Source organism: Hipposideros armiger, unplaced genomic scaffold (assembly GCF_001890085.2).
Source record: "Hipposideros armiger isolate ML-2016 unplaced genomic scaffold, ASM189008v1 scaffold_600, whole genome shotgun sequence".
NCBI lineage: Eukaryota > Metazoa > Chordata > Mammalia > Chiroptera > Hipposideridae > Hipposideros > Hipposideros armiger.
In genome coordinates, this window is record NW_017731950.1 from 962,351 (window position 1) to 977,321 (window position 14,971).

The 14,971-nt window shown below is 38.5% G+C and overlaps 1 protein-coding gene across 1 annotated transcript in view; it reads right to left on the reverse strand.

Annotated features, from left to right (window-relative positions):
- Window positions 1–10,656: 10,656 nt before the first annotated feature.
- Window positions 10,657–14,971, reverse strand: part of HBS1L (HBS1 like translational GTPase) — a 79,876-nt gene continuing 75,561 nt past the window's right edge. Inside the window, exons 17-18 of the mRNA XM_019624695.1 lie at window positions 12,427–12,571; window positions 10,657–11,335 (exon numbers count right to left, since the gene is read on the reverse strand). Of these exons, the coding sequence (XP_019480240.1) occupies window positions 11,324–11,335; window positions 12,427–12,571 (157 nt within the window). The 3' untranslated portion in view covers window positions 10,657–11,323. The remainder of the gene's footprint in view (window positions 11,336–12,426; window positions 12,572–14,971) is intronic.

Genomic DNA, 14,971 nt, shown 5'->3' on the forward strand with positions numbered 1-14,971 from the left:
AGTCTCCAAACTCGGAATGAAGTGAGTTCTCAAATATTTCAGACTTCTAGTACATTATGAGCAATGAATAACATTGGGTTGTCGGAAAAGTCATGACGTATTTTTTTCTGTTTTTCGTTGCAAAAATACATCATGACTTTTCCAACAACCCGATAATATGTTAAACTAACACCAGCTTATGTGTTCGTGGCCCTTTAAAATTGTCAGGGAACATCTGTGTGTATATTGTCGAATACCAATGTAAACTGTACAAACTGTACATTGCTCATGGTTTAGTGTACAAACTGTACATGGTTTAGTGCCAGGCCCTGAAGCAAGTTCTTCATACGAATTTAATAATTTCTTCCACACAACAATCCTATATAAAGTGTCATTACTTCCTTTCTTTTGTAGAAGAAAGTGAGCCTCCGAGAGGTTAATTTGTCCAAAAGTGCAGTCAGTAAGGAATGAACCTTAATCCTTTTGAGCTTTTCCCTTAACGCATCACTGCCCTCACCCCACAGAGGTGACAGAAGACAGACTCTGTTTTTCCATTGCTAATCTGTTTCTCTTTACTTTGGATGCCTAAAGGCCTCTCTAAACTTTGTCTCCATCCTGAAACCAGGCCTGCAGAGGTGTGCCATGGAGATAAAGATACAAACCAAAAATATGTATGATAGATAACATACAAGAACTCCATATCCGTGATGCATGTATTAATTTCTACAAACGGGAAAGAGACATGAGCAACCCAACAGAAAAAAAAAAACTAAGCAAAGGATATAAAAACGCAGTTCATAGCAAAGGGAATACATTTGGCTAACGAATGTGTGAAAAGGACGCTCTGCATCACTATTAATGAGGGAATGCAAAATGCAGAGAAGTGCCCTGTTTTGCCAATCAGACTGGAAAACATTTTTAAAGATCAATAAAAGTCACTCTGTGTGAGGATGTGGAAAAGCGTGTGTCTCTTATTCTGGGAGGGTTCACTGAACACTGGTTAGGGCAACCTGGCAGTGTCAATATTTAAACGTGCCTACTCTGGGTTTAGCAATTCCCTTTCTAGAAATTTCTGCTACAAAATTACTTACTCATGTGCAACCATATCTGTTCCCATCACACCCCAGTGGGTGGATTTGATGCCAGGTCCTGCACAGTGAGGATAGAAGAATCAAGACCTTAGGTTCAACTGACAAAAATTATAAATGTGAGGTATTAGGTAGATCAACATTCTAAGAGAATTAGTAGTTCTAGAATATTCCAGAAGAGGATAGGGTGCTTTTACCTCATGGACAGAAGTGATTCCCTTCAAAAGAGGGGAGACAATTCCTGAGTTAGTGAACTCTGAAGTGTTTGGACACCCCAGCCCAGGTGGACTGCAGTGCTAGAAAGTACAATGAGTTTAAGTGACCATCTCCTACATGCCAGGAGCCATGAGTAAAGATATAGGTACTTTAAGCTGGAAGAACTCACTTTTTACTGCGGAAGATGGACTGGTAAATATAAACCACAATTTGGGCGGCCAGCCGAGTGGCTCAGTTGGTTAAGAGCTCACTCAAGAGTGCGAGCTCTGAGCAACAGCATTCGAGTCCCAGTCTGAGCTGAGCTGCCGCTGAGCTGCCAACAGGTGGCAGGATGGCTCAGCTAAAAAAAACAAAACAAAAAAACTAAAACACAATTTGGAAGCATGAGGGCACCCGTGGAAGTGTGCACTCAACAAGACAGGGAACCGAGAGCACCTCGTGAGTTGAATGATGACTTCAGAGCATAGACTTTGGGATGACTAAAGGAGGGTAGAGACAGACAGGAGGAAGGTAATTCCAGGCAGAGGAAATACCTGTTTGGGACCCCATCTTCCTTCTGTCTCCACACGAACCTTGACTGCTGGATTATCTATCTGACCCTTAAGTCTTTCTCCTCCCTCCTGGCTCTTCAGCCTTTAAATGAGGTCAAGCCTCTCCAATGTAATATGTGACCAGTGTGGAGGAAATTCGGGGCCTGGCAGGGTAAAGGTGTGTGCTTCCACCAGCCTGAGAACACTGCTCTGAGAATCACAAAAATTAAACTTAGCCAATGGAGTATCAAATGGATATTACAAAGGCCACACGCTGTGGAAGCAGCTACTACTATCTAATCCCACAGTGCCTTGATCGATATTTGTGACCAGATACTAGTGGGAGGGTCACACATTAAAATCAATTAAGGTGCAGTTTTTCTGGGTCAAATGGCCAAGGATAATCAGAGAAATTATGATACTTTATACCAAATGAATTAAGTAAAAACAATCGCTCAGCAAAATGGGCTCTTTAGAAATAAGTGACCCACAATACCTTAGAATAAGCGTGCACTGATCTTTTTTTCTTTTCAAAACCCAACCTTAGACAACAGGGCTCCTAGTGGGTGGGTCAGAGAGGAGCCTAACCCTCCAACAAAGGAACGTGGGTTTTTGCTTCAATATGTGAAATGTTAATAGGGACTGACTGGATGGTAGTAATCCACACGTGTTAATTTCTTGATTTCGATGGCTAACTTGTGGTTATGCAGGAGAATGTACTTCATTGCAGGAACTATGTAGAAAATTCAGAAACGATGGGGCATCATGGGGCAACATTATCTCAAATGGTTTAGGGAAAAATTTCTTTGTACTGTACTTGGAACCTTTCCATCCATGTATTTGAGAGGTTTTTCCAGAAACCACATTAATAGAAAAAGTGGCATTGGATTCTTACCTTATACCAAGCACATATACTCACACTACACAAATACATCTGTAAAAAAAATTTAATGGAAGGAAATGTTAAACTCAAAATTAAGTACAATGTTAGGGGCGGTGAAAGGCAGCCTGATGGGATTAGAGTGATTTCAATATTTGTTAGTAGTGTTCTAATTCATTATTAGAAGGATGGATTTATGGGGTTTTTTGTTATACTCCTTATTCTAGATATTACATAGGGTTTTTTTTTACTTGTATCAAGTATTACATATAAAAATTTAAAGAATAACTATGTAAAATACTTTATATTTTAGGACAGTTTTAGGTTTACAGAACAACTGGGAATTCTCATGTACTCTGCATCGTTTCCCTATTATTAATGTTACATTAGTATGGTACATTTGCCATAATCAATGAACCAGTAGTAATAGGTTATTATCTAAAGTCCCTCGTTGACTCATATTTCCTTAGTTTTTACCTGGTGTCTTTCTGTTGCAGGATCCCATTCATGATTCATTACATTTAGTTATGTCTTCTCAGGCTCCTTTTGGCAGTGAGCTTCTCAGACTTTCCTTGTTTTTGATGACCTTGACAGTTTTGATGAGTATTGGTCAAGTACTTGGTAGGATGGCCCTCCAATGATGTTTTTTTCATGATTAGACTGGTGTTGAGTTTTGGGAAGAAGACCACAGACATAGAGTGCCATTTTCACTACATCATTCCAAAGGCATACATAATCAACATGACCTAATCACTGTTGATGTTAATTAACCTTGATCATCTGGCTGAGGGAATATTGGTCAGGTTCCTCCACCATAAAATTATTTTTCCTTTTCACCTTTTTCATTCTGTACTCTTTGGAAAGAAGCCACCATGCTCAGCCACGTTTAAGGAGTGGGAGATACGCCACCCCTTCTTGAGGATGGAATAGCTACATAAATCATTCAGAATGCTTCTGCAAGGGAGGTTTGTCTCCTCTTCCCCACCCCAATCCTTTATTTATCCCATCATTTATTTATATCACCATGGACTTATAGATGTATTTCCTGAGGAAAGTTGTTTTGTATCTTTTCTAGGTTTTTTTTAGTTAAATGTTTAGTTCATTTATTTCCTGTATGTTGATAATAAAAATATTTAAGGCTATACTGATTCCATTTTATATTATATATATATATATGTATACTATATATGCATATTTGTGCAGTTCATACATTATATTACATATGTATACATTACATTATATATTTGTGCATCTATATTATGTATTTGTCACTAATTCTTTTTTTAGTTATACCTAATCTGTTTAATCTAAATAGCAGTTTTTAGTTTCAATTATTGTTTTTCATTTTTAAAAGTTATATTTGATTGATTTTAAACTTGTCTAGTCACAGTGTTCTCCTGAACATTAACAACCCTTGAATCTGACATCAGACGGGTCACTGTGATCTCGATGACGTGAGAGACCAAGTCACTGCAAACCGTAAAAATGACGAAGCAGCCCCCTCTTGTGGTTAATATGAGCAATTGCTTCTGCTTTACCTTGTCCTGTTTCTCCTCTTAGGTAAAACTTGATACCCAATTGCAGCATGACTCCCACTTTCTGACAACATCCAATCAATCCAAAGGAAACCCTCGCTCACGAGAGCCCTCCTCAAAGTCACCTACATATGCTCAAATGCTTTAACAAGCCCCTCCTTACAGCTTCTTAGTAAGAAGCGCCTCCATTGTGTGGTGTCCATTGCTGCAGCAATCCTCAGTAAAAATTTTGACTACAGTTGTGTCCTGGTGGTCTTTGATGATATATCAACAAATGATGGGCATCAACATATGCTTGCTGCAGAGCTTTCTACCATGGCATCCCATCCCCAATCTTAACGTTTTTAACTACTTCTTTATGATCTGAACATTTTAAATCCTGCCTGCCTACAGTCCTTTCACCCCTTTCCCAGGTCATCTTTTGAGACTTTCTTACCGCCACCTATAAACAATGCCATAGCTGAGTAATGAATTAGTGGGTTACAATCCCTCTAACTAAAGTTTTATATAGAGTAAAAAACGGTAAAACCTTGAATTGCGAGTTAACGTGGTTTCCAAGTGTTTCACAAGACAAGCAAACATTCCTAATACATTTTAACATGGTTGGTAAACGAGCGATGTCTTGCAACATGAGTAGTTTGTTTCCAGAACGAATAATGCTCACAAACCAAGGTATTACTGTATTTAGCTCCTGTGTCTTGTCTTTTGGAATTTAGCGCTCTAATCCCTTCACAATGTTTTACATAAAATATGGTGTACTCTCTTCAAGTGCAATCCTGGGGTCTTCCTGTTCATCACTTTCATCTGTCTGCCTTCTAGGGGTGGCTTCCAAGCACAACTTCTGTACCATCAATTCCATTCTCTGTGATTCTTAACTATTTTACAGCCTTCAATGAATAATTGAATTTTGTTACTATGATTTAGCTTCCCATGTAGTCCTTTCTAACCTATCCTGATTCTTTTCTCACCTCAACAACCGTCTCTTATATCTTGCGGACACCATGCAGCAGTTAAGAAAACTTGTTTCCTGCAATACACCTGAAAGGTTTTTGCTTCCACACACTGAAAACTCTACCCTTCACGTCCAGCAGATTTTCTCACAGGCCTGTTACTGTATTTTTTTAATCATCTCTAAATAAAAATAAATATATTTAAGCCCAGTGTTGGAAAATAAGAAGCATCAATTACCTTCAGACACCACACAGTCCACTCGGGTGCTAGAAGAATCCCTGGCAGCCAGGTGATTGCTGGTTCCCTTCCTGAAATGCAAGCACAACTGAACCCTCGAGGCTCAAGACGCTCACCCCAGTTCAGGAAAGTCTCCAGATTAGGACTGAAGTTTACCAGACAAGAGGACAGGCAGAAGCAGTTCTAAAGTTTGCTTATAACAAGCTTTCTTCTTCCATTACTATAAAAAGAGCCTCTCCACACACAATAGAAATAAAAGCTTGTCATTTTCAGATAATGCAGACATAAAGAACTTAAAATTATCCATAATGCTACCACCAGCATTAATGCTTTCATTCATTTAACAATCTAGGGACTATACCAGTTGCTGAAAAATAATGGTAAACAAAACAGAAAGGGTCTCTCCTGTTGGGACTTACATTTCAGTGGCTGGAGAGCACAATAATTAATCATACAAACAAATGTAAAATTGCAGCCATGAAAGCATAGGGAGACAAGTTCCTACGAAAGCTCATAGCAACCCATTTTCCTTCACATTGGTCAGAGGCCAGGGGTTCCCTGAGAAAGTGGCAATGGAACACAAGAGCTGGGCCTACTTTAACTATCTTTATCACATATAGCTATATGCCTCATCCCAACCCTAGTGTTTTATAGTTTTGATTTTTTCCTTTAAATCTTGAATCGCTTTGGCATCTTCAAAGAACCAAATTGTGGATGACTCGATCTGTTCCACTTTTTCTAGGCTTGCAAGACCACTGATGCCTGAGTGCTTTGAAGGGCTTCAGTGAGGGTTATGGTGAGGCTCGTCTTGCCTCTTGCATCCATCCCTCGTGTCCAGTGCATGGCTCTGCGGGCTTGTGCCAGCTTCCGTCCCGTTAGATTTTGATTAGTGTGGCTCTTACTGGGGGTGAGTTCTAAAGAATGTTTTTTACTGTTGGTGGGGTTTTGAATGTCGCCAGTTTGGAAGACAAAAGCTGCCCTGTTGGAGGATTTTGCCAATGCAAAACTTGCCTTCCCCTCCCCCTACTAATTTCTGAATTGGAAGGAGAGGTTGTGATTACAGGTTCAGGTACTTGGACTCAAAGAGAATCTTTGCTAGAAGTAAAAATTCATGGGGCCCCCCCCTCACCTAGTCCTTTCTGTGTTGTCTTTAGGGGGTTCCTCCTGGTTGTTTTCATACTATTAATTCTTGTTTGTAGTTTATGGTACTGAGAACCCCACCCTGGCTGGACGGTCAGCCCTATGAAGACCTGAACTCCAGAGCTCTCTCCTGTGCCAACAACACAGCAGACTCATATTTAGGGAGGCAAGAATGCTTTTTTTCTATTCACCTATTTCTTTGAATATTTTAGAGGGAAATTGGAAGACGACGACCCAGTAGTTTTTATTGGGCCTTCTTAGCTGGAAGCTTTTTTTTTTTTCCTTTAGCTGTATTATCTTGACTAATTCCTATACATCATGACATGTAGTTTTGTATTTTTACATCATTTAAAAAAGCTATTATTTCTATTGAAAAATCTTGACTACATTATAAAAAGATCCTAACTAATGATCACAACTATATAAAAGAAATAAATTTGCACTGCAGGGAAAAGAAATACATCAAAATGTTAGCAGCAATAATATTTAGGCAATAGAACTATGGGTGAATTTTATTCCCTCTACTTTGTATTTTCCAAATTTTCTAAAGTGAATTACTACATTTTAACAATGGTTAAAATTATCACTGATCTGCAAATTCATGGAAGAAAAAAGACTATGTCCAGAAATAGTTTTCTAAAACACCTCGTACAATACAGGGGGCTCATATATTGTCAAAAATAATGAACATGGGGGGAAAAAAAACACAATTCAAAACATGGATCTGTAGTGTTTTCAGGATCAGTAGAATCTCCCAGTCTAGAGCAGAGGACAAAACCATTAATGTGAAGAAACGGTGAAACCATAAATAGGAAGAAGTCAAGACAAGAAGTACTTGAAACAAAATGACACAAAACGGATGTACTATTTAATATGGTCTGAAGTTTTAGGGGGAGGAAATCAGACCGAAACCAAGCTCGGGTGTGCTTGTTGTACCTCTTGTCACTTAACCCCACTGCTATCACTCTTCTCCCAGGGGTCCTCTTAGTATTACTACTCCCTTTGACAACAATTGTAAACATGTTTGGATAAAAAGACTGCACTTTATCACAATTGAAGGAAGAAGAAATAAACTCATTCATTTGTATGACTGCTACTGCTATTCATTTTATGCTAAATTATTTAAAATTCTTAATTCTATCATGGTCTTACATAATACAGAGCAGATGTTTCTTGTTTTTGCCACCACCCCTGCCAATCCACTTCCCTTTCCCCATTTTCCAGCCCTCCCATGATTCTCAGCTCTGTGCGTTGAGTGATACTCACTTCACATCCAACACCAAGGATACCCCAAGAAAAGAAATTAAACTCAATTTTATTAGGTTGGTACAAAAGTAATTGCGGTTTCAGACCATGAATTTTAAATCATTATAACTAGGCTCAAACACATCTTTATTAATCCAAATAGGAACCATTACAATCAACACATTTTTGCCAACAAGAAATGTGTGTTTATTCCTATAGCATAAAAATGCATGCTTCAGGATTCGCTGAACTCTTGGAAAGCATTTTCTGCATCCTGCTGTTTGTGTAAGTGTTTTTCCTGCAAAAAAGTTGTCGAGATGCTTGAAGTGGTAGTTGATCAGTGAGAGGTCAGATGAATATGGTGGATGAGGCAAAACTTCGTAGCCCAATTCATTCAGCTTTTGAAGTGTTGGTTGTGTGACATATGGTCGAGTGTTATCATGGAGAAGAATTGGGCCCTTTCTGTTGACCAATGCCGGCTGCAGGCATTGCAGTTTTCGGTGCATCTCATCGATTTGCTGAGCATACTTCTTAGATGTAATGGTTTTGCCAGGATTCAGAAAGCTATAGTGGATCAGACCGGCCGCAGACCACCAAACAGTGACCATGACCTTTTTTTTGGAGCAAGTTTGGCTTTGGGAAGTGCTTTGGAGCTTCTTCTGGGTCCAACCATGGAGCTGGGTCATCACTGATTATCATATAAAACCCACTTTTCATCACATGTCACAATCCGATCGAGGAATGGTTCATTGTTGCATAGAATAATAAGAGAAGACGACACTTCAAAACGACAATTTTTTTGATTTGCGGTCAGCTCATGAGGCACCCACTTATCGAGCACTTTCACCTTTCCAATTTGCTTCAAATGCCCAACAACTGTAGAATGGTTAATGTTGAGTTCTTCAGCAACTTCTCGTGTAGGTGTAAGAGGATCAGCTTTGATGATTGCTTCCAACTAACTAGTCATTGTCAACGTCCGATGGCTAGTCACTATGCTCCTCATCTTCAAGGCTCTCGTCTCCTTTGCAAAACATTTTTTTTTAAAAGATTTTATTGGGGAATTGGGGGAGGGGAACAGCATTGGGGAATCGGGGAAGGGGAACAGACAAGTTTTTGCAAAACTTCTTGAACCACCACTGCACTGTACGTTCATTAGCAGTTCCTGGGTCAAATCCATTGTTGATGTTGTGAGTTGTCTCCGCTGTTTTACGACCCTTTTCGAACTCAAATAGGAAAATTGCTTGAATTTGCTTTTGTCTAACATCATTTCCATAGTCGAAAATACATAGAAAATAAACAGCAAGTAATAAGTCATGAGCAAAAAAACAAAGCAAGAAATGCGCATTAAAATGATGTATCATATAGCCACATTTATTTTAAAATGTATTCAAATACCAAAGGCAAATTTCAACAATGCAAAAATCGCAATTACGTTTGCACCAACCTAATAGTCGCAGAGATGCTTCTAGGGCTTCTGGAAGAAGATATGCTTCTTTAGCCTGCTCGTGCCCAGGATGAGGGTCTGAGGGTCTAAATGTGGAATCACAGGGGTTCTGTATGGAGTCTGGGGCCAAATCAGTGCTGAGGAAGACAGAGTACAGGTGAGTCCCTGCTGACACGGAGCAGCTCGGTCCAGAATGATTCCAAGCCAGCACTACTGACCACGAGCCTGTCCTTTTGGCTTAAGTCACTTTCAATTACGCTTCTGCCAGATGTATCTGTTATATTCCTGATGAATATAATAAATAAACACTATCTTACCTTAGCAAGTGTACTCCGAAGTGGCAACCACACAAATAATTTTTAGTAAAGAAATGTATTATAGGGTGTGTTCACGTGGTGATCACTCACTGAGCAGCGCATTTATGCTCTGTGCACTTTACCATGATGGCATTCTTCAATTAAGAAGAAAACAATGCGGGCCGGCCGAGTGGCGCGATGGTTAAGAACTCGCTTGGGATGCCAGAGGGCCCCGGTTCGGATCCCACATATGAGGGCCAGTGACACTGCCCTCTACAGCTAAGATGCTCAACAACAGCTCAACCTGGAGCTAGGCTGCCATGAGTCGCCGGCGATGGCGTAGGCTGCAGCCCCTGTGGCAGTGGGTTCCCATGGGCTACCGTGTGTAGCCAGCAGCCAGCGTGAGCGGCCAGCAGCCGCAGTGAGCGGTCGTCCAGAAGCCGGCGACTGATCTGCCTCGCCAGAGAAGAGCGCAATGATGGTGCCAACTTGGGCCAGTGAAGCAACATCCTCCACAACTAGATTGAAGAACAAAACGACAGCAGCTTGTCTGTTCCCCTTCCCCCAATTCCCCAGCACTGTTCCTATCCCCCTAATTCCCCAATAAAAATCTTAAAAAAAAAAAGAAGAAGAAAACAATGCTGTTGTATATGGTAAGCCATCAGTATACAAACCACACCATTTCCCAATTTATAAAGTTTATCATACAGTCAATCAGATCAGAATGCCAGGCTCAGATGAGGACAAAATCTACTCTAAAGCAACTTGTACCCAGGAGGCAGCTCAACAAACACTTGTTAACTAAATATATCTTGGAGTTTGTTGTTGAAACTTTAAGAAAAACGTCACTCTTATTCACAGGGGACTTACAATCTTTAAGGTGTGCAAGATAAAGGCATCATGTATGTAACTCTGAAAGTGAGAATGACAAAAAGAAAGTTAAGTTATGGTTAGAAATGGATGAGACTAAATTTGATCTGCTATTGGAATAAAAAGCGAGAATTCATGTGAAAGAGTCAGGAAACTCAGGTGGAAAAGACCCCATAAAATCACTAGTCATATTTAGTGATGGTGATAGAGAATGTCAAACAAGCAAGAAACAAAACACGCTTTGCTGTTATGCTCAAACTAAGGCATTTTATTAGTTGGCTTTACACCTTAAATAATATCTTGGACACAAAAGGAACAGTTTCCACTAATTCCAAACTAATCTTTCAAAAGTTTACTTATTAGAGAAACAACATTCTTAGGCTCAACACAAAATACTTTTCTTGTGACCTTTAGCAAATCTTTTCTTAGAGTTAATCAAAAGAAAAAAATTCATACATATATTGCTCAGGTCAAATATTAACTACCTCAACAACACAATTCGGTCGTTTTTCCTTAAAATATATGCAGTCGAGTTGAAACTCAAAAGAAATCTGTAAACTTTCTGTGGTTTGGCTGGAAGTAGATTTCATTTCATGATGATTCAAGTCTTCTAAAACATATTTCTGACAGATTCCATAAATCTCAGCAAAGCAAATCCACTTACTAACATTTCATTTTTTAAAAAATGATATTTTAAAATGAAAGTCCAATATTAGCGTTTGCCAGTTGGCAACTTGAAATTTTTGCAGGAATGATGATTAATAGTTCTTTGCAGCTGATCGTAACTTTAATTTTCTCCCACTTAAAAAAGTTATCAATTGCACATTCTTCCTTTAACTGAATGACTGCATTCTTTAAAAATAGAAGTTAGCTATTTCCTTGCATTTGAAAACATGGTAAAATTCTGACCCATCATTCTTTTATCTGTAAAGGAGAAAAACATTATTTGCTATAATTTCATCAAACATATTATAAGTACAACAATAACAAAAGAAAAATGGCAATGAAATCATTACATCAAGATGAAATGTTTTTCCTTTTTCCTGCAACTTGTTCCCTTCCCCAGTTATGCTATTTCTGAGATTAACTATAATCTCTACATTATTTTCCACTAGAGACTGAATCTTAGTTTTAGAATGCTCTTTTATAAAAGAACGCTTTGATAAAGTGTGATACTGATGACAATGATACTAAATAACATTTACTGAATGCTTTGTATGTGACAATGACTGTGCCAAGTCTTTCTACAGATCATTTCATTTCACAACTCTAGGAGGTATTAATAGATTCTATTATGCTGTTTTTACAGAAGAATAAATTGAAGGAGAAATGTTGTATTTGTGCTGCTAGATATCAGTATAGTAGTAACACAAACTTGGGCAGTTTAGCTCCAGAGCCTTTTACATGATACATGTATAACTGAGTTTTGATGCAACCTAAGGCTGTATGTTCAAGGTATACACCCAGTAAGTGTCACGCAGAAAGTAATTATATAAACTAATAAATCCCTTTTAAATTTTCTGGTTCATTTCTGACTATTTTCTCCAAAACTTAACTGCAACTCACACTATATAATGGGTTTGTTTCAGCAACATTATTAATATGTTAATTGAACTTTCTGAACAAATCATTTCATGCCCCAAGAGCCAGTTATTTAAACAAAAAAATTTAATGAGGGCTCTTCTATTAAATGAAATTATTACCCCCCAATTCTTCTGACTCTTAAAGTCTGTATTCTCATAATTTAGATTGCGTACTTATAGATTTTTCAGTGGATTTCCTTTCATTTTGAGCAATATTTCTGATGGAGAAATTGTTTTGAAGTCTCACTGCAGGAAGTTCTAAAACCAAACATTTGCTTTCCATCTTTCATTTTTTAATATAAATTTTTCAATCTTGTTCTAATACCATAACTGTGTTCCCCCTAAGCTATAAAATCTCAGTAATCATTCTTAAAGAGTAGAAAAAGAAAAGACATCATAACCACAGATACATAATCAGTCGCTTTAAAATACCTCAGTGACTACACCAGCAGCTATTGTAGAACCGCTGTAACGCAGCATAAATCTCCCCAGCTCTTTAAAGTCTTTGTATAGCTCAAGAGCGATTGGTCTTTGTGTCTGTAGCTCTACCATTGCATTCTGGCCTTTAGTCAACAATCTATAAAGGGTGAAAAGAAAAGGAACAAGCAGATAGACAATAGAGATGAATAAGTATAATAACAACCTGAAAAATAAATACTTCATACTCAATCGACAAATCAAGTTACCATATTTCCCCATGCATAAGACGTTCCCCACGTATAAGATTACCTTAATTTTGGGGCCCGAAATTTGAAAAAAAATGTATTACATAAAGTTATTGAACTCAAGTTTTATTCATCATAAAATTCATACAACTCCTCGTCACTGTCAAAACTCCCAACCATTAGCTTGTCCTCATTGGTGTCTGATGACAAATCACTGTCTTCATATATTGCCTCTCATGGCCTTCTTCTGCCGTGGCGTTTTCAGTAGGGTTTCTTCTTCACGTAGCCAGTCTCGGATTGTTTTCTCAGTTGGAAGAGGACCAAACTTACGTTCAGCAGCACAATTTCCATTCACTTTTGCAAACTGGATCACTTTTAACTTGAATTCAGCACTGTACGAAAATCTTTTCTGAGCCATTTCTAGGCAGAACGTGGCAAAACGTAACCTACCGTAATATACCGGTGACAAGTGCGAAACAATGAGCGCAAAGACAACAAGCACGAAAAACTGGGAAATACAAGTAAAAAAATCTACAACAGTGAGCACAAAAACAAGCATGAAAAAAGCAGGAAATGCAAATAAAAAATCTACAACCATTGTATAAGACGCACCCAGTTTTTAGACCCCAAATTTTTCAAAGAAGAGTGCATCGTATACATGGGGAAATATGGTAGTCTTTCAAAAGCTTTTTAAAAAAAAGTTTTCTTAACATGAAAATATGTGCTTTGAATCTTTCTGGGTTAGCTAACAACAATGACATGAGTAATTCTAGATTTTAAAAATTATTAGCTAGTTCACATATACATTTTTCACCAATCTTCCAAATACGACTCTATCCCTTAAAGAACCCTATAACCTAAACTATCCACCAAAGCCTGCCTTTTCATTTCCTCATGCAACTGAGAGATTCAATTATCTAATAAAGAAAGTGAGGCACTTGCGCTTTAAGAGAGGGGTGCAATGTCCTGTATCTGCCCTAGTAAAATTCTAACTGGTGGATTATGTGTTAGGGAGTTATCTTTAGAGAAGATGATCTCCAGTACCAACAGACTACGCTAAATCTCTCTCCCTCCGTCCTCTGTCTTTCCTCACATAGGAACAGTGGTTCTTTAATAGAGGATCAGGACAAAATCACCTAAGACTTTTCCACAATATAATGTTTGCAGGAAATGAAGGGGGATGGAGCATGGGACTGATTGTAAACAGGTTCATACAGATAAGCAAGCAAACCAAAAGCTTTATACATGCGCCCCACCCATATTTACTAAAAGAGGTAGAACCCAAAGGGAGACATTTTGAAAATGTGCTCTAATTTAATTGTGATGTGCTCTAGAAGCAATCCTAAATACACCTTCTAAAAAATTAGTTAAGGGAAATACGGAATGAGACAAACAAGTTTCTAAAAAAGTATTCCAAAATTTCTACATATTAGTTTTAGACAATTTCAGCTCAAAGTCTCATTCCTTAGGAAGGACAGTATCTAATATAGTCATAGTTTGCACTTAGTTTCTAGAAAGTTCAATTCCATTCCATGTAAAGCAATCAAGTCTACAATGTGCCGTTAGTGGAGATGAAAAAGGCTCAATGGTGTTGGTGCAAAATAAGAGAAAAGGACTAAGTCACAAATAAGGTGACAGGGAAAACTAACACGAGACTATATTAAGATCTAACATCACTGAGGTAGAACTTTGTAGCAGGAGATGAAAGAGGAAAATTCAGGATTAGACAGGGTGAGCCAGTTTCAGATTGAGTATTCTCCAAATCACTTGTCTGGGTCAAATAATCTGGCTCCTGCCAAAAAGAATATAATTTATGTGAAGCAACTCACTGGGTTAGAATCCTGACTCTGCTACTTGCTAGCTTTGTAACATATTATAAACCTCTCTCTAAGCCTGTTTCCTTATCTGAAAAATGGGCACATGTTACCTGAGAATATAAACCATGCAAAAGCATCCATGACAAAGCCTAGAAAATAGTGGTCCTCAAGAAATGTCAGTTACTAGTTACATCACATTTCTCAGAACATTATGGCAGACACTCATGCTAGAAGCTAAAAGTTTAGGTTAAAAATAAAGAACTATCTTTAAGAGAGATTAAGTACCCCATCTTCCTGACTGAGAAACAGGCATGGGTTTAGAGCAGTGTGAAGCTTCTCTCTTCCACCTGCAGCCAACCCATTAACCCACTAGCTACCTTTAGCCTCTTACACAGGTGCAAATGAGGAGGAACGCACAAGGACTGAAAAAAGGGGATTTTGAGTGGGATTCCCCACAGGGCTGAAGTGAGGAAAACCCCAAAGCTGAAGCAGCCA